Genomic DNA, 24,444 nt, shown 5'->3' with positions numbered 1-24,444 from the left:
TCATATTCCATGTGCTCAAGCCAGGCCCCGGGGGAGAGTTCAGCAAGAGTAGAGGAATATGAGAGTGAATGTGGCCCACTGGCCTCCCTGCCTGCAGTCTCTCCTCTCTGATCCTTGCCTCCTAAGGGTCTTCACTGAGCCCCACCTCTGACCAAGTCCCTGGCAGCACAGGTGGCACAGATCCTCTGCTGTATCTACACCAAGACCCCAGGCCCAACGCTTCTCCCATTGTGCAGCTCCACCTCTGCCCCCGGGGCCTGGCTGAGGCCTCCTCCAAGCTGAGCCTCCTACTATCTTCCAAACTCCCACCCTCCGTCTGGTGTCACCTCCTCCAGGAAGTCCTCTGTATCAGTTTCCTATTTTCTGCCGTAAAAAAAATCACTCCAAGTTTAGTGGCTTAACATGACACAAGTTTATCATTTTACAGTTTAAAAGGCTAGAAGTCCACCATGGCTTTCCCTGAACCAAGATCAAGATGTCAGCAGAACCAGATTCCTTCTGGGGGCTATAGGGGAGAATTAATTCCCTTGCCTTCTGCAGCTTCTAGAGGCTTCCCCCATTCCTTGGCTTCCCTCCATCTCCTTTTATTTAGGGCGAGGGAGGCTCCCTGCTCTGACTTTCTCATTTATGGTATTCCCCCCTGCTTTCCAGCAGCTGTGATTGTCCCAAAGCCTGTCATCTGGTTCTCTAGGCCAGAAAAACTATAATCTACCAGAGTTCAAGACCTTGAAAGGGCCTTTTCCCACTGTCCTTTCTCACAGTGAGAGCCGGAGCCCAGCTTCGTGCTAGAGTTTGTGAAAATGGAGAAACGCACCCTGTGCTGTTCTCTTCCTCCACCCGGCATCTCCCCTGCAGCCCGGCTGGGTTTTTTTGTTTGTTTGTTTGTTTGTGGGTTTTTTTGTTTGTTTGTTTGTTTCTGAGACAGAGTTTTGCACTTGTCGCCCAGGCTGGAGTGCAATGGCATGATCTCGACTCACTGCAACTTCTGCTTCCTGGGTTCAAGCGATTCTCCTGCCTCAACCTCCCGAGCAGCTGGGACCACAAGCATATGCCACCACTCCCGGCTAATTTTTTTGTTTTTTTTTTGCATTTTTAGTAGAGATGGGGTTTCACCACGCTGGCCAGGCTGGTCTCGAACTCCTGACCTCAGATGATCCACCTGCCTCTGCCTCCCAAAGTGCTGGGATTACAGGCGTGAGCCACAGCCTGGCCCAGTCTGATTGTTTTCACTTACTCTCTGACGCCTCTGGTAGTGTTTATTGTATTCTGTGCAGAGGTCAAGAATTTAGTCATCCAAGGAGGTTAGTGTATTAGGAGCTTACGCAGCTATTACCAGAAGAGACTCCACTAAAAAATTTGGTACGCAGCCGGGCGCAGTGGCTCAAACCTATAATCCCAGCACTTTGGGAGGCCAAGGCAGGCAGATCACCTGAGGTCAGAAGTTCAAGACCAGCCTGGCCAACATGGTGAAACCCTATCTCTACTAAAAGTACACAATTACCTGGGCGTGATGGTGCATGCCCGTAATCCCAGCTACTTGGGAGGCTGAGGCAGGAGAATCACTGAACCCAGGAGGTGGAGACTGCAGTGAGCTGAGATTGCTCACTGCACTCCAGCCTGGGCGACAAGAGCAAAATTCTGTCTCAAAAAAAAAAAAAAAAAGGCTGGGCATGGTGGCTCACATCTGTAACCCCAACGCTTTGGGAGGCTAAGGTGGGGGAATCACATGAGGTCAGGAGTTCAAGACCAGCCTGGCAACATGGTGAAACCCCGTCTCTACTAAAAGTACAAAAATTAGCTGGGTGTGGTGGCAGGAGCCTATAATTTCAGCTACTAGGGAGGCTGAGGCAGGAGAATCGCTTGAACCCAGGAGGCAGAGGTTGCAGTGAGCCGAGATCGTGCCACTGCACTCCAGCCTGAGCAACAAAGTCAGGCTCAGTCTTGAAAAAAAAAAACAATGGTACGAGCTTTAAATTTCTGTAGAACTGAAAGAGGATTGGAGATTGTAGTAGGGTCTAATTCTAAATTAGAGCATTTAGAATAATGTGGAGTCTGGTCAACATAGTGAGAACCCCCAGTCTGTGCAAAAAATACAAAAATTAGCCAGGCACTATTGGTGCATGCTTGTGGTCCCAGCTATTCCAGAGGCTGAGGCAGGAGGATGGTTGGAATTCGAGGCTGCAGTGAGCTGTGATTACACAACTGCACTCTGGCCTGGGCAACAGAGAGCCACCCTGTCTCAAACAAGCAAACAAAAAAGAACAAACTAAAAAAAAAAAAAAGAAGAAGAACTTGGAGCAATCTAGTTGTTTTCTATACCAGAAGTCTTTGCCAATCTATTTTTTTAAATTTATTTTTAATTTTTGTGAGTACATAGTAGGAGTATATATTTATGGGGTATATGAAATGTTTTGATATAGACATGCAACGTTTTGTCAATCATTACACTGTGTCGCCCAGGCTGGAGTGTAATAGCGTGATCTCAGCTCACTGCAACCTGCGCCTCCTGGGTTCAGGCTATTCTCCTGCCTCAGCCTCCAGACTAGCTGGGACTACAGATGCCCGCCATCATACCCAGTTAATTTTTTTGTATTTTTGTGGAGACAAGATTTCACCATGTTGGCCAGGCTGGTCATGAATTCCTGACCTCAGGTGATCTGCCCTCCTCGGCCTCCCAAAGTGCTAGGATTACAGGCGTGAGCCACCATGCTGGCCTGCTAGCCTATTTTTGATCTAACTTTACTTCTGGTGGTGTATTCATACTCTTCCGAATCAATTTTCACCCTTCTTCACATACCATTTACATTTCTAAGAATTTGTCCATTTCATCTAGTTAATCTCATTTGTTGACATACAATTGTTCATAGTACTCACTCATAATTCCTTTCATTTCTGTAAGATTGGTAATAATGGCCTTGCTTTTATTTCTGTTTTTAGTAATTTGAGTCTTCTTTTTTTTTCTTGCCAGTCTAGCTAAAGGTTTGTTGATTTTGTTGATCTTTTGGAAAAACCAAGTATTGTTTTCACCGATTGTTGTTGTTTTTCTATTATTTCATTCGTAGGCACTAAGGTCCTGATTACTTCCTTCCTTCTGCTAGCTTTGGGCTTGGTTTGCCCTTATTTTTCAAGTTCCGTAAGGTGGAAAGTTTGATTATTGACTTGAGATCTTTCTCTTTTTTAAAGATAGGCATTTCTAGATATAAATCTCCCTGTGAGCATGGTTCCCTCCATCTTCGGCCCACCAGGGTTGACTCTCTCTGGGCGTTCTTCCCTGGTCACCTCTCCCCTTCCTCTCCTCTTCTGCCTCCTCTTCCACTTTTCCGCACCCTGTGATTACATTGGGACCACCCAGATAATCTAGGATCATCTCCCCACCTATCCCAAGGTCCTTAACTTAACTATATTTGCATATAGGTAACACAAGTTGAGTGTGGTACCCAGGGTTTGACATGTTGGGTAACATATGTGCAGGTTCTGTGGATTAGGAGGACATTTTGGGGGCCGTGATTCTATCTTCCACCCTCACCTAGACAAAATTGGAGGCTTGCTCCTTGGGCTCCCTGGATGACCCCCGACATCCTTCCTCACTTCTGTTCCTTCCCAGCATCCAGATCAGCCACTTGTCCATCGCCAGCAGCCAGGTGGAGCTGGTGGAAGCCAAGTCCATCGATGTCTCCATTCAGAACGTGTCTGTGGTCTTTAAGGGGACCCTGAAGTATGGCTACACCACTGCCTGGGGGTAAGCATACCTGTCAGCTGATGCCCCATGCCCTGGCCCTCTCTGGGCTGGAGGGCTGAATGAGGGTCCTGGGTCCTTGGCTCTTTCCAGGCTGGGCATTGATCAGTCCATTGACTTTGAGATCGACTCTGCCATTGACCTTCAGATCAACACACAGCTGAGTATGTGTCAAGCGTCCTCTGGGGAAGTGGGAGCTGGACTCCAGGGCTTGGCCTCAGCAGAGGGGGAGGTTGTGCAGGCAGAGGGTTCTGGGGCCACCAAAGGAGGCCCGGCCTGGGAAGTTTGCAGTGTTGGAGACCCCAGAGCTGGCCAAGCTCTTGACTGGCCTGGGCAGCATGTGGATACCATCCGATACCGGAGGCTGCCCTGAGGTCGTGTTGGGTCTCCCTGCAGCCTGTGACTCTGGTAGAGTGCGGACCAATGCCCCTGACTGCTACCTGTCTTTCCATAAGCTGCTCCTGCATCTCCAAGGGGAGCGAGAGTAAGTACACCACCCTGTGGCCCCCATTCCTGCTCGTGCCCATCCTGTTAGCGTGTCCACGGCCCCCTCCAGGCTCAACCCCACACAGGGCATGCTTGTGGGTGGCTGAAACTGGGGGCAGCAATACCTTCAGTGGGGTCACTTCCTACCCCTTTCCATCAATACAGCCTCTAAGGCTGGAAACAACAAAAACCAACAGCTAGTAACTAACAACTATTAAGAACTTGCTGTGTGCAAAGCACTATTCCAAGCCCTTTTCATGAATTAATTGATTTTGTCCTTAAAACCAACCCTAGGATATAGATTCTGTTATCATCCCCTTTTTACATATGGGTAAACTGAGTCACGGAGAGGTTAGAAAGGAAAAGCTCGTATCTACGGAGTGCATCCTGCATTCCAAGCGCCACACTAACTCAGAGATAAAACTCTAGCCAAGCTAAGTAACTTGCTGAGGACACACAACTCGCCACTAAGGGATGGGAGTAGGATTTGAACCCAGCATTCTCTGACCCCAGAAGCTGAGTTCCTAGATACTTTACTCTCCTGCTTCCCAGGGTGGGGCTTTTTGTCTTGGCCAACACCCTCTGTCAAGGAGCTGTGGGTAACCCCATTGCACAGAGGAAGATAACAAGGTTTGGACAGACCCTAGTTATGTAACCAATGCCAAACCTGGAAGGCAGAAGGGAGCTGGTGGGTGGGGTCTGGAGAGGAGCCCTCTGTTCAGGCCGTTTTCTGACTCTGGAGCAGACAGATGCATGTGTGAATTTGGACTCTAGACACGTTCTCGTGTGTGTGACAGGTGTGAGCATCACAGGAGCTGGGCCCTCCCGAGGAATTCTGGGATGGTGCTGCAGTTAATTCTTGGGTCTGAGGCTCCGTGTTCTCAGCTGCGAAATGGGAGTGATAATTCTTACTTCCTGAGCTACACGAGTCAGAGCCAACAGAGCCGTGAACGGTGCCTGGTACACAGTAGGCGCTCCATGGAGGCACAGAACTGGACAGGGGCTCATTGTGGTGCTTGCTGCCCTCAGGCCTGGGTGGATCAAGCAGTTGTTCACAAATTTCATCTCCTTCACCCTGAAGCTGGTCCTGAAGGGACAGGTGAGTGAGGCTGGCTGACTCCCTGTGGTCCAGGGCCATGCCCGGGAGGCTGGAGCCCTTTCCTCCCTGCCCTTCCCTGAGAAGGTGCCACTCCCACCTTCCCCACGTGGCCAGTCCCCTGTGCCAGTTCCCAGCACCGCCACCACCACGCAGCTGGAAGGAGGCACTGCCTCTGGCCTCCTTTCCTGCCTGGAAAGCACCTGCTCTGTCTGCCCCAGATCTGCAAAGAGATCAACGTCATCTCTAACATCATGGCCGATTTTGTCCAGACTAGGGCTGGTGAGTGCGTTTCTGTCTGCATGCCTCAGAAGACAGTGGTGGGAGCCAGAAAGCCACCTGCTGCACTGCGTGGCCTTGGGACCATCACTCTTCCTGTCTAGGTCCCATGGGCCCTGTCTGGCTCTGACACTTGATGATTAGTTATGAGCATACTTTGGCAAATCTCTGCCCCTTTGCGCTGCAGCCTCACAAGCTGTGTGGCATTGGGCAAGTCTATAGAACTCAGGACAGATGGTGATTAAGTCCAGGAGGACTCCAAGATTCTCCTGGAAGTAGATTAGGAAAAAAGATAATTAGATTGCTCACATGGCTGGGCACTCATCCATGTACTGTACTCTCCTCTGCAGTACGGAGCAGAGCTGGGTTTCAGCCCAAGTCTTGGACTCTACTCTGAACCAACCTTCTAGAAGGGCTCTACCTACCCAGACAGACCGACTTGGGAAAAGAGAGAATGAAAAAGTGCCACACCCCTCCCCGCACACCCAGGTCCCACTTTACAGAGGGGAACACTGAGGTTGGAGGCTTGGGCAGCTGTGCGGACGCAGGGGAGCAGTGACTCAGGGCAGTTCCCCCATCCTGAGGCCCTGCCTTGATCTTTTCCTCCTGCAGCCAGCATCCTTTCAGATGGAGACATTGGGGTGGACATTTCCCTGACAGGTGATCCTGTCATCACAGCCTCCTACCTGGAGTCCCATCACAAGGTAGGAGTTGTGAGAGGGTGGGGCAGGGCCCAGCTTCCCCAGGGGAGTTGGTCCTTTCCTGTTCTCTGACAACCCCGTCCCCCAGCTTCAACCTTATGGCAGCCAAGAGTCCCGGGGCACGCCTCCGCATTCCTGATGCTCCTCTGCATTCCTGACGCTGCAAGGAGGGCAGGCCACAGCGACGTGCCCCTGAGCCCTCTCTGCAGGCACCAGGGCTGCCTGCTACAAGGATCCCAGCAAAGCACCAGCTCCTTCCTAGAGGGCTTATTTGGCTTCTGTCATCCTCTACAGCAGTGGATTGTGGCCCCCCTGGGGGGTACTGACAAAAGCTTTGGACCCTCTTTTACTTAGGATATAGATTTCTGTAACAAAGAAATCCGAAATAATAGCTGCTTAAACACAATAGACATTTATTTCCCTCTGTTGCGGTCTGAGCATCTGCAGCCCCGGGGGATCTGGAGGCTGCAGGGTGTCAGGCACGCAGGCCCCTTCCACGTGTTCTCAGCCAGCCCCAGGCGTGGCCTCATCCCAGGGTCCTGGCTGACTGGCCTGACCACCACACCCACTCTGCTCACAGCCCATTGGCCTGAACTTGATCGCAGGGCCCCACCCTAGCTGCAAGGGAAACTGAGGAATTTATTTCAGCCAAGTCGTACAGAATGGAGGGAGAGATTGGAGAAGATTTTAGGGCAGACCCAGTCATCTTTGTAACAGAGCATCTCCCCAGAAAACTGAACAGAAGGATCATTTTGGAGGTTCATGGACACTCCTGAAGCCTGTTCACAATCCATGGGCTGGATGATCTAGAGGGGCAGGGGACTGGGCAGCAGCTTGTTTTCCTGATTTTGGCCTCCAGGAGCTGATGGTCAATGGACTGCCCTCTGCAGGGGCAGGGCCGGTGGTCAGCCAGGGCAGGGTAGGAGCTGGAGGTCCGTGGTCACCAGCTGTTCTGACCAATGTCGTTACTTGAATATAACCCTGTGAAGGCGGGAACCACGTCTGTCTGGTTCACTTCCCACGGTGGTTGAGACATAGTGGGCACTCCGGAAGTATTTGTTGAATGAGTGAAAGCCCTGCTGGGGGAAACTGGGTATAGCTCTTTCCTCAGTTTCCCCATCTGCACTCTGGGCTGAATGCTGGGGCTCCTCCCAATCTCCCTGAAGCTGGACCTGAGCCCAGTAGGGACACACAGGGTCCAGCCAGCGTCCTGGCTTCCTCCAGGGTCATTTCATCTACAAGAATGTCTCCGAGGACCTCCCCCTCCCCACCTTCTCGCCCGCACTTCTGAGGGACTCCCGCATGCTGTACTTCTGGTTCTCTGAGCAAGTCTTCCACTCCCTGGCCAAGGTAGCTTTCCAGGATGGCCGCCTCATGCTCAGCCTGATGGGAGACGAGTTCAAGGTGAGCAGGTGGGGCTGGGCTGCTAGGGAATCCAGATGGCATGTGGTGTGTGTGTGTGTGCACACGTGTGGGGAGGAGGGAGGAAACTCAGAAACTTGGTGGTGGACAAAAGAACTAGGGACCACCTAAGCTGGAGCAATAGCAGTAAAGTCCAGACTGGGCGCAGTGGCTCACACCTGTAATCCCAACCCTTTGGGAGGCTGAGATGTAGCAGGACGAGCTGCAGACAAAACTCCTCAGACACCAAGTTAAAGAAGGAAGGAGTTTATTCAGCCAGGAGCATGGGTAAGACTCCTGTCTCAAGAGCCGAGCTCCCAGAGTGAGCAATTCCTGTCCCTTTTAAGGGCTCACAACTCTAAGGGGGTCTGCATGAGAGGGTTGTGATCTATTGAGCAAGCAGCGGGTACGTGACTGGGGGCTGCATGCACCGGTAATCAGAACGAAACAGAACAGGACAGGGATTTTTACAATGCTCTTTCATACAATGCCTGGAATCTATAGAGAACATAACAGGGTAGGTCAGGGGTTGATCTTTAACTACCAGGCTTAGGTCAGGCAGGCCCAGGCCTGGTTTCAGGTCTGGTTCCTTGGTTTCGGGTCTGGTTTCTAGGTGTTGGGCTACCTGCCTTTAGTTTCACTTCTCTTTCTTTTTCTGAGTATAAAACAATATGAGAGGGTCTGTCTCTCTTCTCTCAGAGAGAGTATGGTCCCTGGAGGCTGGGAGTTCGAGACCAGCCTGGGCAACATGGGGAGACCCCTGTCTCTACAAAAATAAAAATAAGTTTAAAAATCAGCTGTGCAAGGTGCTGGATACCTATAGTCCCAACTACTCAGGAGGCTGAGGAGGGAGGATCACTTGAGCCCAGGAGGTTGAGGCTACAGTGACCTATGATGGCACCACTGCACTCCAGTGTGGGTGACAGAGCAGGACTCTATCTCAAGAAAAAAATACAGTCCAGCATTTATTGGAGTCAACTATGTGTTGCCAGATAGATAGATGGATAGATAGAGTGATCAATAGATCTAGGTATAGATATAACTTGGCACGTAGTAACTGTGCATTAAATATAAGATGATATTAGTCTTACATTTATTGCACAGTTATATTTGGTACACTTTGTTTTGTTGCACTCATCCTGTGAGATAAGTACTGTTACCTCTGTTTTGCAAACAAAAAACCACAAAGCTCAGAGAAGGTAGGTGACTTACGGAAGATCATACAGCCTGTAAGAGGTGGCCCCAAAGCCTGTACTCTCCACCTATACTGTACTAGAAATGCTTAGGTAGTTTCCAGGCCATGCTTGTCATTGAACTCATGAGGAAACTGAGGCCTACAGAGAGGAAGAGACTTGTGCAAGGTCACACAGCCTGCGTGGGGCACAGTGGGGAGCAGAAACCAGGCCTCCAGCCGGGGCAAGGGTTCCCTGCTCCACACCCTGCCCGGAGCATCTCACATGTTGTCTGGGAGGTTGGGAGTTGCGTCTGAGGAGGGGTCCAGTCCTTGAAACTGCCCTTGGTCCCTGCGAAGTTTTCTTCTGAGGAGTGGACTTTACTCCGCCCACCCTCCAACTTCCCCATCTCTTTTCAGGCAGTGCTGGAGACCTGGGGCTTCAACACCAACCAGGAAATCTTCCAAGAGGTAATGCCCCCTGCCCCTGTGTGGGGTTTATCTCAGGCACCCCAATCCTGCTCTGGCTTCAAGAGCCCCCACACAGCCAATAGCAACACCAATGACAACAATTATAACAGCGAACACAGCTCCCACTCGGGTGTATGGCATGGAGCGAAGCGCTTAGTGTGTGTGACTTCCTTCAGTGCTCACACCGACCCTATGAGTGGGGCAGTCAAACCATCCCCATTTTACACAAAGGGAAACTTAGTGAATGGCAAGGCTGGGTTTGAGCCCAGCTCTATTGCCCCCAAAGATAATGCTCCATTCCCTGCTCTATTACCCAGGCATAGGGACTTGTAGGGGGCTGGAACCTCAGGATCAACTCCAGGCTCAGAGGGCCCCAGCAATAAGTGACTGTTGATTACTCCTGATCCCAAAGCTGACTTCAGGCAAGCTCCTTGGAGGTCACAGCCTCTTCTTGCTATGCCCAGTGGCAATGATGTTCATAATCCTACTCCTCAATGCAGGGTTCCACTAAGAACCCATGATCTCCTACTTCAAATGGACCTCCTGCTTTCTGAGTAAGCCTCCCTCAGCTTTCTGGTCACCTCACTCCCCCACCTACTGCAATGACTTCTTCAGGCCTTCCCTGCCATCCTCAAATCTCCAGCTGCCCCCTCCTGTCTACCGTTCACTTCCCTCTCCACACACAACCTACTTACCAGAGAGCTGAGCAGAGCCACCAACAGAACCTCCCCCCGACATCTCTGCTCCCAGTCGCAACCCACTCACCCACAGCTGCGCCTTCCTGCGGCCCTTCTCCTGTTCTAACAGAGGACCGTCCCTCTTCCCTTCTGAACTCAGACCATCCACCCTTCCCCAGCTCTGTGATGTCTCTCTCCCTGCACACACGCAACTCACAATATTGGGCAGGCCCCTGACCGGCTCTTCTCCCTTAGCCCCTTGTCTGAGTCCTATTCCTTTGATGTCCTATTTCTAGTCTTTCCATTTCTTTCTGTCTCCACCTCCTCCCCAGGCCAGGCTACCATTATCTCTAGTGGGGACCCATCTGTAGCTGACGGTGGGTCTCCCTGTGTCCTGATACCCTCCTACAATCTGTTCCCCACAGCAGCCAGAACAATCTTTTCAAGAAACAAAACTGATCATTCACCTGCCTGCTTAAGACTGGTGTAGGATACAGGCTAAATGCTCTGCCATGGCCTCCAGGGCCCTGCATTTTCTCATCTGTCTACCTCTCCATCTAGTTGTTTCCCACCCAGCGTAATTGTAACTGTTCAGTTTAAGAGTTGACGACGTCTTTTGTCAGCTCTAGAAATTTCTTTTTTCATTTCTTTTTCGAGACAGAGTCTTGCTCTGTGGCCCAGGCTGGAATGCAGTAGCACAATCTCAACTCACTGCAACCTCCACCTTCCGGGTTCAAGCAATTCTCCTGCCTCAGTGCTGAAATTACAGCCATGAGCCACAGCGCCCGGCCCAACAGCTCTGGAAATTTCTTCATCACTCTCTCTTCCATGATTGCCCCATCCCTATTTTCTCCATTCCTACCTCCTCGAATTTCCATGAGACACACATTGGGCCATCTCATTCCATTTTCCGTGTCTCTTAGTTTCTCTGTCGTGTTTTCCGTCTCTTTTTTCTCTATGCTGAATTCTGGATAGTTTCTTCAAGTATCTTTTTAGTTCATTAATTCTTTTTACAGCTGTGTCTTACTTGTTTACTTACCCACTGAGATTTTCATTTTATTTTATTTATTTATTTTTGAGACAGAGTCTCGCTCTTGTTCCCCAGGCTGGAGTGCAGTGGCACTATCTCAGCTCACTGCAACCTACGCCTCCTGGGTTCAAGCAATTCTCGTGCCTCAGCCTCCCGAGTAGCTGGGATTACAGGTGCACACCACCGTGCCCAGCTCATTTCTTTGTATTTTTAGTAGAGATGAGGTTTCACCATGTTGGCCAGGCTGGTCTTGACCTCTGACCTCAAATGATCCTCCTGCCTCAGCCTCCCAAAGTGCTGGGATTACAGGCGTGAGCCCCTACATGCCGCTGCCCCTTTCTTTCTTTTGAGCTGAGCCATGTATTTAATGAAACCTTTTCTTGTATATCCAGTGGTTCAATGGTTTCTTGGGGTGTGTGGTCTCCTTGAGCCCAGTTGCACAGGCTGTAATCGAAGGTCCTCAGGCCACACTCCCCAGCCCCGCTGGCTGCCTGCGCATTCCTTATCTTGGTCATGCTCCTTCCACAGGGCTCTTGTCCACACCCTCTGCCAGAATGGTTTGCCCTCCCCCATCCCATCTGCTCCTCCTCCTGCCACCTCAGGGAAGGCCTCTGTCACCTCCCTGACTAGGTCAGATCCCCTCGTGCCACAGCCTGGTGTGTCTCTCCTTTAAATACTCCTCAGCTGCAGTTTTACGTTCTGTTCTGGGATGCCCTGGAAAATGATGGGCTCCTGCAGATATGGCCCGCAGCTCCTGCGCCCTCTGCTCTATCCCCACTCCTAGCCCAGCTGCTACAGCAGCTTCCCTCGGAGGGTTACCATGCAGCGGGTCCTGTTCTAAGCTCTTTCCACAGATTATCTCATTTCATCCTCAGGACAACCCTATGAGGTAGGATCTATAATTATCCCCATTTTACAGATGAGGAAAGTGAGGCCCAGAGAGGACGAGAGTCCTAATTTGCACGGCCTGGGGCCCGGGCACTACCCCGGGGCTGTTTCCTTTTCCCCAGCCCTGGGGCCCGGAGCCAGCTTTGTCCTTCCCATCTCTTAGGGCAGGGACTGCTGCTGCCCTGATGGGCCCCTGTCCTGGCCATGGGACGCCTGTCTTCCACAGGTTGTCGGCGGCTTCCCCAGCCAGGCCCAAGTCACCGTCCACTGCCTCAAGATGCCCAAGATCTCGTGCCAAAACAAGGGAGTCGTGGTCAATTCTTCAGTGATGGTGAAATTCCTCTTTCCACGCCCAGACCAGCAACATTCTGTAGCTTACACATTTGAAGAGGTGAGGCAGGTGCAGGGAGAGGTGGTGGTGGGGGAACCTGACTCACAGATGGGCCACAGAGGGCAGGGGCCTGGGGGCCTCTGAAGCCTCCAGATCCTTCTCACCACCTCTGCTGGCACTGGTTTTCTCTTGCACATGGCTCCTTACAATCAAAATCACATCATGCAAGTAACGAGGGGGTACACACATGGTTTCCACAGCTTAGGTAATATTTTCTCTCTTTTCTTATTTTTATTTTTTTTAGAGACAGGGTCTCACTGTCACCCAGACTGGAGTGCAGCCTCACAATCATAGCTCACTGCAGCCTCGAATCCTGGGCTCAAGTGATCCTCTCACCTCAGCCCTCCTGAGTAGCTGGGACCACAGGCAAACACCACCACACCCGGCTAATTAAAAAAAAAAAATTTCCTTAGAGGCAGGGTCTTGTTATGTTGTCCAGGCTGTTCTCAAACTCCCGGCCTCAATCAATTCTCCTGCCTCAGCCTCCTAAGTTGCTGGGGTTATAGGCATAAGCCACCATGCCAAGCATATTTTCTTTCATTCTTATTTTATTATTTATTTATTTACTTATTTATTTATTTTTTTGAGACAGAGTCTCACTCTGTTGCCCAGGCTGGAGTGCAGTGGCACAATCTCGGCTCACTGCAACCTCTCCCTGCCAGGTTCCAGCGATTCTCATGCCTCAGCCTCCCAGGTAGCTGGGATTACAGGCATGCACTACCATGCCTGACTAATTTTTTGTATTTTTAGTAGAGACAGGGTTTCACTATGTGGGCCCAGCTGGTCTGAAACTACTGGTTTCAAGTGATCTGCCCGCCTCAGCCTCCCAAAGTGCTGGGATTACAGGCATGAGCCACCACGCCCAGCCAATATTTTCCTTCTTAAGCTGAGCAGTGGACAGTGGTGTTTATTACCCGAGTCCACAACCCTTTATTCATTAGGGCCACATGGGTTTCCAAATTCAGAACTTCTGTGAGTTTGTAAAAGTAGTATAGTGTATAGACACTGGATATATTGCAGAACACCCCAATAGGGTGTGGGGTGGCACCCCACAATCAATTCTCCTCAAATGCCTCAATTGGCATTTCTCCTCATGTTAAGCAAGATAAATACCATAGATAGCTTCCTAGACAATGGCCAGGTTTGGCCAACAAAACTTAAGAAAAAACTTGTAGTTTTCAGATCCTGTTTGATTTTATAATTGCAAATGAGGAATTAAGGATCAGTATTATCTTTAATGCTCCTTAGAGTATCTTCAATTTTTTTTTTTTGAGACAGAGTCTCACTCTGTTACCCAGGCTGGAGTGCAGTGGTGCAATCTCAGCTCACTGCAACCTCCACCTTCCTGGTTCAAGCAATTCTCGTGCCTCAGCCTCCCCATTAGCTAGCTGGGACTACAGGTGCGTGCCACCATGCTCAGCTAATTTTTAGTAGAGGCAGGGTTTCACCAGGTTGGCCAGGCCAGTTTCAAACTCCTGACCCCAGTGATCCACCCACTTCAGCCTCCCAAAGTGCTGGGATTACAGGCATGAGCCACTGTGCTTGGCCAATATTTCTTAATACATTAAGAACTAAAGACAAGAGCAATACAAGCACATTGTGGAAAATATAGAAAAATAGAAAGAAGAAAACCACTGTCACCATAACCCCCTTCTCCAGGGGCCTTCGATGTGGTTACTGGGTGCATTTCCTTCTGGTGCTTTATTATTTTTAAGCAAACTTTCTATCTTGGAGTAACTTTAGATTTGAATAAAAGTTGCAAAATACAGAGTGTTCCCATATATCCCCCACCCACTTCCTGCTTTGTTCACATCTTCCATAACCATGCTACATTGTCATAGCGGAGAGATTAACATTGATGCATGACTGTTAACTAAACTCTAAACTTTATTTGAATCTCCCCAGTTTTTCCACTGATACCCTTTTTCTTTTCCAAGATCTGATCCAGGATAGCACATTGTATTTAGCCGTTCTTTTTTGTTGTTGTTTGTTTGTTTGTTTGTTTGTTTCTGCCCAGGCTGTAGTGCAGCGGTGATCTTCCCATCTCAGCTTCCCGACTAGAGATGTGCACCACCACATATTGTTTTGTAGAGACAGGGTTTTGCCACATTGCCCAAGCTGGTCTCGAATCCCTGGGCTCAAGTGATCTGCCCACCTTGGCCTCCCAAAGTGTTGGGATTACAGGCATGAGCCACTGTGCCCAGTTTATTTAGCCTTTTAAATATCTCTTTAATTTTTGAATTATTTTCCTTTTTGTTTTTCTGTTTTATTCCTCTTGGCTTTCTCATGTGGACGTAGACATATTATTTTATTTACTTTTTTGTTGTTGTTAAGAATCTGAAACATTGAGCATTTGTTAAAAAAAAGAATTATTCGGCCAGGCACGGTGGCTCACGCCTGTAATCCCAGCACTTTGAGAGGCTGAGGCGGGCGGATCACATGGTTAGGAGTTCAAGACCAGTCTGGCCAATATGGTGAAACCCCATCTCTACTAAAAATACAAAAATTAGCTGGGCGTGGTGGCACGTGCCTGTAGTCCTAGCTACTTGGTAGGCTGAGGCAGGACAATCACTTGAACCTGGAATGTGGAGGTTGCAGTGAGCTGAGATCATGCCACTGCCCTCCAGCCTGGGCAACAGAGTGAGACAGTCTCAAAAACAAAAAAAGAAAAGAAAAAGAAAGTGACTTCTCAGGTCCTAACCCCAAAGCCACAGGTGCTGGGGAACTTTCCTCGGTTTTCAGAAGAGCAGTAGCTAAGCCTGGTTCCCGTGTCACCCATGCCTCTCCAGTCCCTCAGTGGAAAGAATCAGGGGCCCTGAGCTAGGAGGGTTGCTCTCTGCTTCAGGAAGAGCCCTGGCTCACAGCAAATTTGGTTTCTCTCCCCAGGATATCATGACTATCGTCCAGGCCTCCTATTCTAAGAAAAAGCTCTTCTTAAGCCTCTTGGATTTCCAGTATGTGCTGCAGAGAAGACGAGGCGGTCGACTCTGCAAACCTCTCCCCGGCCCCTTGGAGTCAGGCACAGGATGGGGTGTTGGTGGGGAAATGTGGCCCCTTCCCTCTGGGGCATATGGCCTGACTGCAGGGAGATAAGACCTTGCCTAGATAGAATCTTCATGGGGAAGAAGGGGCGCCAGGAAGAATGGAGGGAGGGCCTGGCAGGAGGAGAGCGCTGCACGAGCGAAGGCCTGGCCGCCAGAATAGCAAATCTCAAGAGAATAGCAAATCTCAAGAGAGTGCCCCAAAGGGCCTGAACTATGAGACAGAAGAACTGTCTGCTATTCTTAGAGTTTCTTTCCCAGGGGATGTTACAGGAGGGGGCCCAATGGAGGGTCAAATTATCATCTCTTTTTTATTTCAGGATTACACCAAAGACTGTTTCCAACTTGACTGAGGTAGGTAGTCTTGGATAGACTGGGAGAAATAAGTCCTGTGGAACCTCCTGCCTTAAAGAAAGCAGGCAGAGGGCCCTAAAGGAAATCAGGCAACCAGACCAAAAGAATCTGGACCAGGTGGTCCATGCTGTGTCTCTTGTGACCCTTCTTCTCCCTGCCATGTCTTTTGGGAGAGCCCTTGTGTTGCAAAAATGAGAGCGTGGTGGTATGGATTGGGGTTTAGGCAGAAGAGTACTGGCCAAGCAGCCCCTCCCTGGACCTCAATTTTCCCTCTGTGGAATGGGCTAGCAATCCTGGGCCTCCCCAGGGCAAAGGAAAAACCACTCAGGAGGGGCACCGTCTGGGGCAGGAAGAGGGAGTGGGTTGGATATTTTTTTTCACGGGTGGGCATGAGGATGAGTGCTTGTCCAGGCCATGCAGCATCTGCCCTGTGGGTCACTTCCGTGCTCCAGGGAGGACTCACCATGGGCATCTGATTGGCAGAGCAGCTCCGAGTCCGTCCAGAGCTTCCTGCAGTCAATGATCACCACTGTGGGCATCCCTGAGGTCATGTCTCGTAAGTGTGGGCTGGAGGGAAAACCGGGTGCCGAGTCTGACAGAGCTTCCCATTTCACCTTGTGGGCCATTCCTAGGCAGAGCTCCAGGTGCCCCTCTTCCCAGTCATTGATACTTAGCAGTCTGTGCCCCCTTTCCTCTCTCTGCTAGTGGCATTGCACACCAATGACTCAGCCAGATGCACAGACCCCTGTTCTTGGTTTACCTGAAGAAGATTATCTTTGCCACCCCGCGGGATGGCTCAACCCACTTTCAGGATGCAGGTCTCCTAACAGCAACCTGATATAGCAGAAAGAGCCCTGGGCTGGGAGTCTGAGACCTAGTTCTAGCCCAGCCCTGAATCTCAGTTTCCCTTTCTGTGAAACAATAATGTTGAACTTGATGATTCCCAATTTTCCTTTTGACCTTGAAATGGTAGAATATTTATCTCTTTGAGGTGACTCGATTGGTAGACTCTCAGACACCATAGCACACGTGTGCTGGGGATATTTTGGACAAGGCTCTGCTGAGAGCTTTCTGCTCCCTTCCCCACAGAGTATGTTGAGCTGACTGTGCCTTCCTTTTGAACATCTGCTTGTCCACATGGCTTAGGTAGGAGAGGAAGGGCGTGGAAACTGGAATGATCCTAGTGGGGTGTCTTGGCATCTCTTGGCCTCATTTTCCCCATCTAAACCATGAAGCTAAAACTAGGGGGTGTGGATTAAATGGTTCCTACAACTACTTGCAAGGAGACCACTCTGTGTGGTTGCAAAGAACGCTTTGAGAAGCTGTGTGGGAAAGTCCTTCCTAGCAGGGTAGATTCAGCTAACTGCAGGTCATGTGGCCATTGTGGGTGGGTTGGGAGCTCAAGTTTGGGACAGAAGGGAATTTTTTTTGGCAGCAGTGTGGCAAGCCCTGCCGCCAGGCAAACTCTGCTCTTCCTCATCTTCAGAAGCACTTGCCCACCCTTCTAAATCAAAGTGAAACACATGTTTACAGAATATTGGTCCAAAAGGGTCTCAGCATCTCCCACTGCCCAGGGTGGCAGAGCCTCAGGCTGGCGTTGCTCCCCAGGAAGGGCTGACTGGGGCTCTGTCCCCTGCCCCAGGGCTCGAGGCAGTGTTTACAGCCCTCATGAACAGCAAAGGCCTGAGCCTCTTCGACATCATCAACCCTGAGATTATCACTCGAGATGTGAGTACAAAGCCCCCCCTCACCAGCCCCTGTTCCTGGGGAGAGAGGCCCAGACAGGATTCCTGGGGTGACTGGGGGCTGTTGGGGAGACAGACAGAGGGGTGTCTACCAGCTTGGCTCCCTCCTGGTGGCCTGGGAGTCAGCCCAGCCTGCCCCTCTCTCCTCCCGCCCCTCCCTCCTGGTGGCCTAGGAGTCAGCCCAGCCTGCACCTCTCTCCTACTGCCCCTCCCTCCAGGGCTTCCTGCTGCTGCAGATGGACTTTGGCTTCCCTGAGCACCTGCTGGTGGATTTCCTCCAGAGCTTGAGCTAGAAGTCTCCAAGGAGGTCGGGATGGGGCTTGAACCAGAAGGCAAGCACCAGGCTCACAGCTGGAACCCTGGTGTCTCCTCCAGCGTGGTGGAAGTTGGGTTAGGAGTACAGAGGTGGAGATTGGCTCCCAACTCCTCCCTATCCTAAAGGCCCACTGGCATTAAAGTGCTATATCCAAGAGCTGGAGAGTCCTTCTTCTGTGGCTGGTGGGTAGAGGGAGGGGGAAGGGATGCGTTTCACCAGTGCCGTCCACCTCTTTTCAGCCCTTCCAAGGCAGCTGCCCCCAAACCCTCCAAGCTCCATGGTGACTGGAGGAAGTAATCGAAACTTCTCTCCTTGCGACTCAGGGTCCTCCCTGATCAGGTCCCTGGATACCTTTCAAATTTATCCCCTTTAACCCAGCACTCTCCTCGTCTGACCAGCTTCCTGCAGGAGCTGTCACACACTCGCTGTCCCATGGGGTTCCAGTGCTGGACAGGAAGTGAGGGAGGACCAGGGCTTCAGATCCTGAGGATGGCAGGAGGGGAAGGGGCCCTCAGAGGTCTGGTTTCTGGCAGAAATGGAGGAAGACAGAGCCTCTAAAAAGGCAAATGACTTTATTCCAGAAGATAAACTGCTCATGAGCCTGAGCCTATTTCCAGCTCACCTTTTTGTTTTTTTTTTTTGAGACAGTCTCTCTGTGACCCAGGCTATATGTGACCCAGGCTCTATGCCACCCAGGCTGGCATGCAGTGGCACAATCCCAGCTCACTGAAACCTCTGCTTCCCAAGTTCAAGCAATTCTCTTGCCTCAGCCTCTCAAGTATTTAGGATTGTAGGCACCTGCCACCACACCTAGCTAAATTTCGTATTTTTAGTAGAGACGGGGTTTCACCATGTTGGCCAGGCTGGTCTCGAACTCCTGACCTCCAGTGATCCACCTGCCTCAACCTCCCAAAGTGCTTGTGTTAAATATAGTGAACCCCAAGTTTCTCTTCAAAGAATCAGTATGTCAGTATGTTCAGCTCTCTTATTCTTTGATTCTCCATTTTAAAGTTTAACTTCCTGGTTCTCTTTGCCCCCTTACTTCTAATTTCAGTAAACAACCTTTTCCACCAGTTTTATTCAGTAGTTCACACCTGTTCCCCTGGCCACTTGCTCCATCCTGACTCATCTTGGTCACCTGCTTTGACCTGAGTCACCCCTCGTCACCTGCTGTGATGTAAGTCACCTTTAGTTACCTGTTCCTAACTGTCCTTCCTGCCAAACTACTCACCTCGCCACTCTGGCTCATACACCTGCTCTCTTTAAAACAACCAATCAGAATTAGCTTAGACTGTGCGGTCCAACCCTAGCCAATAGGGAAACAACACAGCAGCAGGGATTACCTGGGTCAGGCATAAGAACCCCTTCCCCTCCCTTGTTCAAGTGTGCTCTCACCATTGTTCCATCTGTGAGGAGCACGCTTTCTGCAGAAAGTAAAAATTGCCTTGCTGAGAAAATTAAATTTATGTTTGAGTGCTATTTCTTTGCAGCATGGGGAACAAGCATTTCTAACATTGGGATTGCAGGCGTAAGCCACCATGCCCGGCCTCCTGCTCACCTTCCTATGCTCAAATTGTGTCTTCTCCTTCCCACCCTCAAGCTACAGTACAAAAAGTTTCTTCCAACCTTCTCAGTCTTGGAAGGTACCAGGCTCTATTTTCTCTGGATGTGTAAAGAAAATGCCTCTCCCATATTAGCCAAGTGAGATGGGAGGAAGCACAGCAAGATGCTGGCTAGTGCAAGGTCCCTGGGGTAGAAAGAATCATGATGGATTCAAGAACAGTCAAGAGGGCTGGTGTGGCACTGAAAGCAAAGAACTAGGGGCAAGCGATGAGGCCCAACCAGCAGGCAGGGTCACATAACAAAGGTGATAAAAGGGACTGGCTTTTATTTCAGCAGCTAGGAGAGACAGCCAGGAGGCTGGGGCTGTGGGGAGCTCAGAAGTTAGATGCCCCTTCAAGTCTGGGAAGATGTGAGGGGAGGGTACCATCTTCTGAGCCAGGTTTCTTCCAAGCCCTTCCCTGCCCCTCTAAGTGTTTTCTGAGGCCTGTTTCTCTTCCTCCCCCGGGGCCTAATGCAAGGGTCTGACTCACTAAGCAGGAGCACTCACGGGCAGGATGGGCGGCTCTCAAAGGACCCTGGCAGAAGGAATCAGGGTGGTCTCGCCAGTCCCTGAGTCCAACTTGGGAATTCTGGGTCTTGGGATATTGGCCTTTTAGGTGGTGACACCAGTTAGGAACCACATCCCACCCAAGAATGCCCCCTTGAAGAGGCTGGGAAGGCCCAAGGCCCCCACCTTGATGCTACAATGACAGAATCAGGATAACTTGGCAGCCCTAAGGCAGCTCTTCCTTGAATGGAAACTTTTATCAGCACGAGGGGCAGACAGAGAAGTCACTTGGAGTCTTACTGCCTGTAGACCCCAGCCCGACTGGGACTCCAGAAGGTCCCAGGGCTCTGCTCCAGAAAGAAGGGTAGGGACATCCCCCCAGCTTCCTTAACTGTCCTTGGAGAGGTCTCCCCAGGGCTGAGCTGGGAGGCACTTCCATGTCACTGTCTCATCCAAGGAGTGCAATTAGCAGGAGATATGGAGTCCAGAGGGCGAGAGGCTTACCAAAATGGGACTGACCTCTGAGTCCCTCTCCCAAATTCCAGCCCCTACACCCAAGCCTAGAAGCTCTGACCTAGTCCTATTTAAGTCCTCCTGGCCTATGTGTGTGTGTGTGGGAGTCCTGGCCCCAACCCAGTCAGGATCATTTCCAAAAAGAAGGCCACACCTGCTGCTTCCTCCAGGGAAAAACAAGTGCTCCCCAAGGCCAGCACCAGGCAGAAGCACATCCTGCCACCTGGGCTGCTGACCTTGGGCAGGATGGGGCCCAGGTGTTTGGCAAATAGGAAGGGTAGAGGGAAGGGCTGGCTTTCAGACCTGGGTCTAATCCCAGCTCCCCCCAACCCCAGTTACTAATTCTGCCAGCCTGGGGCCCCTCTGTGCCTCCGTTTCCTCTTCTAGTCAATGGGATGATAATACTTTCCATGTAGGATTCTGGCAATGGCTGGGTTAGCCCAGAGGAGGAGCCCATGGTGGCCAAGAGCAGGGGCTGCAGAGCTGGCCTGCCTGGGTCCACCGTTCAGCTCCTCTGCTTCTGTGTCATCTCAGGCAAGTTATTTAGCCTCTCTGTGCCTCCTTTTCTCATCTGTAAAAAGAAAGATAACAGTTGCCACGAAGAGTAAAGGAGAGGCCGGGCATGGTGGCTCAGACCTGTAATTCCAGCACTTTGGGAGGCTGAGGCAGGGGTATCTCAGGAGTTCAAGACCAGCCTGGCCAACATGATGAGCCCCCATCTCTACTAAAAATACAAAAAATTAGCTGAATATGGTGGTGCACACCTGTATTCCCAGCTTCTCTGGAGGCTGTGGCAGGAGAACTGCTTGCACCTGGGAAGTGGAGGTTGCAGTGAGCCAATATTGCACCACTGCACTCCAGCCTAGGCGACAGAGTGAGACTTTGTCTCAAAAACAAAGTTTTTGGGAGGCCAAGGCAGGCTGATTGCCTGAGCTCAGGAGTTCGAGACCAGCCTGGGCAAGATGGTGAAACCCGGTCTCTACTAAAATATGTTTTTTAAAAAATTAGCTGGGCATGCACCTGTAGTCCCAGCTACTCGGGAGGCTGAGGCAGGAGAATTACTTGAACCTGAGAGGTGGAGGTTGCAGTGAGCTGAGATCATGCCAATGCACTCCAGCATGGGGGACAGAGCAGACTCCATCTCAAAAAAAAAAAAAAAAAAAGGAGAGAGCACAGTGTCTGGTACATCCTATGTGCTGCACGAGTGCCAGATATTGGTTATACTTCATGGAGGTAAGGTACACAGAGGTGTCCAGGTCATGCGGACTCACTCCATCCTCCAGTTAACCCTGACTCCCTCCCCACCCACCTCCTGAGTTCTCTCTGCTGTCAACCTTTCCTCTCACATCTCCAGTTTCCCACCCAAAAGTCCAAACACTCAAGATTCCTTCTCATCTCCAACCCATAAAATCTGATTGGCTTCTTCGCACTCAAGTGTAAATGACTGATGGCCATTTGATTGACACTGGAGGGGCTGGCACATTTTTAGCACATTTTTAGCCAAAGGTATGATATGCTGATAGCAGACTCTCAGGCCACAGGCGAGTCTGGGGATGGGGAAAGTCTGAGGAGGTCACTCTTCCAGAACCCTTTGGTGATAACCTTTCTGGCAGGCCTGCTACCCTCAGAGTGAAAAGGGCTCCAGGTTCAAGACCCAGCTCTGCCTCTCATTGGTGTGTGACCTTCAGCAACTCACTTGATTTATCTGGACCTCAGCTTCTTCATCTGTCTAATGAGATAATAATCTTTGTTCTGCCCTCCTCACAGGGCTGTTCAGAATTAAATGCATCTGAAAATGATCTGCATTTGTGTCTTGGACTGTGGTTATTTGTTCATGTGTCTGTCTACCCTGCCTGCACAGGGAGCAGGTCAGTGTCTTTCCTGGGACTTCATGTAGGACCAATCATCCCGTCAGTGCTCAGTGAACATGAGCTGCTTCCCTGTGGGATGTCTGGGAGGTTAGTGGAAGGCCTTCCTAGCAGGCACATACTAGAACATAATCAATCCCTCCCATGCATACAGCTCACACCCACATTCTCATCCATTCCCACCATGCCCCTCAGTGGCCTGGGGATACTAGGAATACCCCACTTGACAGATAAGGAAGCTGAGGCCAGGGGAGGTCAAGGCATTTGTCTGAGGTTACATGACCAGGAGTGGTGAAGCTGGGAGTCACACACAAGCAATCACTGCAAAGTCTGTGCCCTTCCCACTCTGAGCTGTCATGCAATTTGCAGATATCTGAATTGGTTCTAGGAGAAAGGCAGTTTAAGTTTCATGGGGATGTGGGGCCTGCAGAAGGGGACAAAAATATAAGGGCAGCTTATGGGCTTCAGGTAGATTGCATCAGCCTCAACTTTAAGTCATCAAATGATCACAAACACTCTATGTGGAGTAAGCATTAACATCATCCCCATCTTACAGATGGCAAAACTGAGGTGCCAGCCTAGACCCAGATGGGGATGCAGGTGCAGGATGGGTGGGGGCCTGGCACACCCACTCCCTGTAGAGCCTGCATCCTGGCACTTCCCTGAGCCCCTGCGCACCACACCCAGGGACAATCTCAGGAGACACGGGGGCTCTTGCCCCTTTTGTGGACAGGAAATTGAGGTAGGCGGGTGAAGTTCGGCTCACCTGCAGAACACGATGTGTAGGGACCCCAGGCTGAGTCCCCCCACCCAGCCCCAGCCCAGGGTGGAGACTGGGTTGGAGGGGAGGGGGGGATGCTGTGCAGGAGGGGACTTAGAACCCGGGGGTCCCAGGGCTGGGCACGGTGGCTTATGCCTGTAATCCCAGCACTTCGGGAGGCTGAGGCAGGCGGATCACCAGGTCAGGAGTTCGAGATCAGCCTGGCCAACATGGTGAAACCCCGTCTCTACCAAAAATACAAAAGTTAGCCGGGCATGGTGACACATGCCTGTAATGCCAGCTACTCTGGAGGCTGAGGCAGGAGAATTGCCTGAAACTGGAAGGCAGAAGTTGCAGTGAGCTGATATCGTGCCACTGCATTCCAGCCTGGGGAAAAGAGTGAAACTCCCTCTCAACAACAACAACAAAAGAACCCTGGGGCGTCCCGACTCCTGGCCTGGAAGTGCACTCCAGGATGAACAGAGAAGTCAAGGCATTGGGCCTAACTAACACAGTCAGTAAGGTGGAGAGTAGGACTTGAACCCGGGATGTCCGATGCTGATGCTTGTGTCCTGACCACTACCTTGCAGCATCCTCACAACTACACCCACACCCACCCCAGGCCTGGGAGGCAGGGGAGCACCAGCGGTCTGGGAGTGAAAGTTACTTCCCTGTGGGATGTCTGGGAGGTGGGTGGAAGGCCTTCCTAGCAGGCACAGCTGCCCACAGGATGAGTATGTCCACGGGGAGAGGAGCTCCCTGTCCCAGGATGTGGGCAAAAACCTGGAGAAGCTGAAGCTGGACTTTGAGGACGGCTCCTGACCCCATCCTGGGACAGCCACCTCCCCTTCCTTCTGCCCCTTCCAGTCCCTCCTCTCCTTCCCTGCTCTCCCTCCTACCTCTTTCCATCTCCCCCTTTCTGCCTGTGATTCCTCCTGTGACTGGGGCAAGATCCTTCTCCTCTGTCCTCCCTGAGCCTCAGTGGCTCAACTGGAACATAGGGTGATGCCTGCAGAAGTATTTTAGGGTTACTTAATGAGATAAATTGGTAGACTGTTTTTCCCGGGTCAGCCAGCCAGGGGCTCGGTGAATAGGAACGAACGCTGCTGCCATTCCCTTCTCCCCTAGTTCATCCTGGAGGCTCTCCGCTCTCCCCCTGGTTCTAAGTCCCCTCCTCCTGCACCGCATCCCCCCTCCCATCCAACCCAGTCTCCACTGAGGCACTGAGACAGGGTCTTAGCCCGGGGTCCCCACCCACCTGCGCTCCGTATGTGAGCCGACCTTCACCCGCCTGCCTCAGTTTCCCCTCCACGAAAGGGGCGAGCGCCCCCACGTCTCCTGGGACTGTCCTTGGGTCCGATGAGGGTCTGCGGGGAGGTGCCAGGGTGTGGGTGCAGCGGGGAGCGGGTG

General features: G+C 51.2%; 1 protein-coding gene and 1 long non-coding RNA gene across 9 annotated transcripts in view; one reads left to right on the top strand and one right to left on the bottom strand.

Moving 5' to 3' along the window:
* The window catches only part of CETP (cholesteryl ester transfer protein), a 27,980-nt gene extending 10,041 nt beyond the window's left edge, over positions 1 to 17,939 (top strand). For 2 of the 8 annotated variants that reach the window (XM_063611881.1, XM_063611880.1), the window contains 13 exons: positions 3,605 to 3,739; positions 3,830 to 3,900; positions 4,133 to 4,220; positions 5,252 to 5,321; positions 5,540 to 5,600; positions 6,210 to 6,301; positions 7,523 to 7,702; positions 9,291 to 9,341; positions 12,163 to 12,327; positions 15,214 to 15,281; positions 15,689 to 15,722; positions 16,206 to 16,278; positions 17,365 to 17,939. In XM_063611881.1, coding sequence (XP_063467951.1) covers positions 3,605 to 3,739; positions 3,830 to 3,900; positions 4,133 to 4,220; positions 5,252 to 5,321; positions 5,540 to 5,600; positions 6,210 to 6,301; positions 7,523 to 7,702; positions 9,291 to 9,341; positions 12,163 to 12,327; positions 15,214 to 15,281; positions 15,689 to 15,722; positions 16,206 to 16,278; positions 17,365 to 17,723 — 1,447 coding nt within the window. In that variant the 3' untranslated portion in view covers positions 17,724 to 17,939. The other 6 variants (XR_008661073.2, XM_055299084.2, XM_055299085.2 and 3 more) reach the window with 6 other exon arrangements.
* On the bottom strand, positions 17,934 to 24,444 carry LOC134731317 (uncharacterized). The gene is made up of 3 exons (XR_010114210.1): positions 24,293 to 24,444; positions 23,934 to 24,043; positions 17,934 to 20,977 (listed from the first exon to the last, which is right to left on the bottom strand). It is a non-coding gene; the product is annotated as an uncharacterized lncRNA (long non-coding RNA).

This window comes from Symphalangus syndactylus, chromosome 11 (genome assembly GCF_028878055.3).
Source record: "Symphalangus syndactylus isolate Jambi chromosome 11, NHGRI_mSymSyn1-v2.1_pri, whole genome shotgun sequence".
Lineage (NCBI taxonomy): Eukaryota > Metazoa > Chordata > Mammalia > Primates > Hylobatidae > Symphalangus > Symphalangus syndactylus.
The sequence above is the reverse complement of the archived record's forward strand: the minus strand, read 5'-3'. Positions and strand labels throughout refer to the sequence as shown.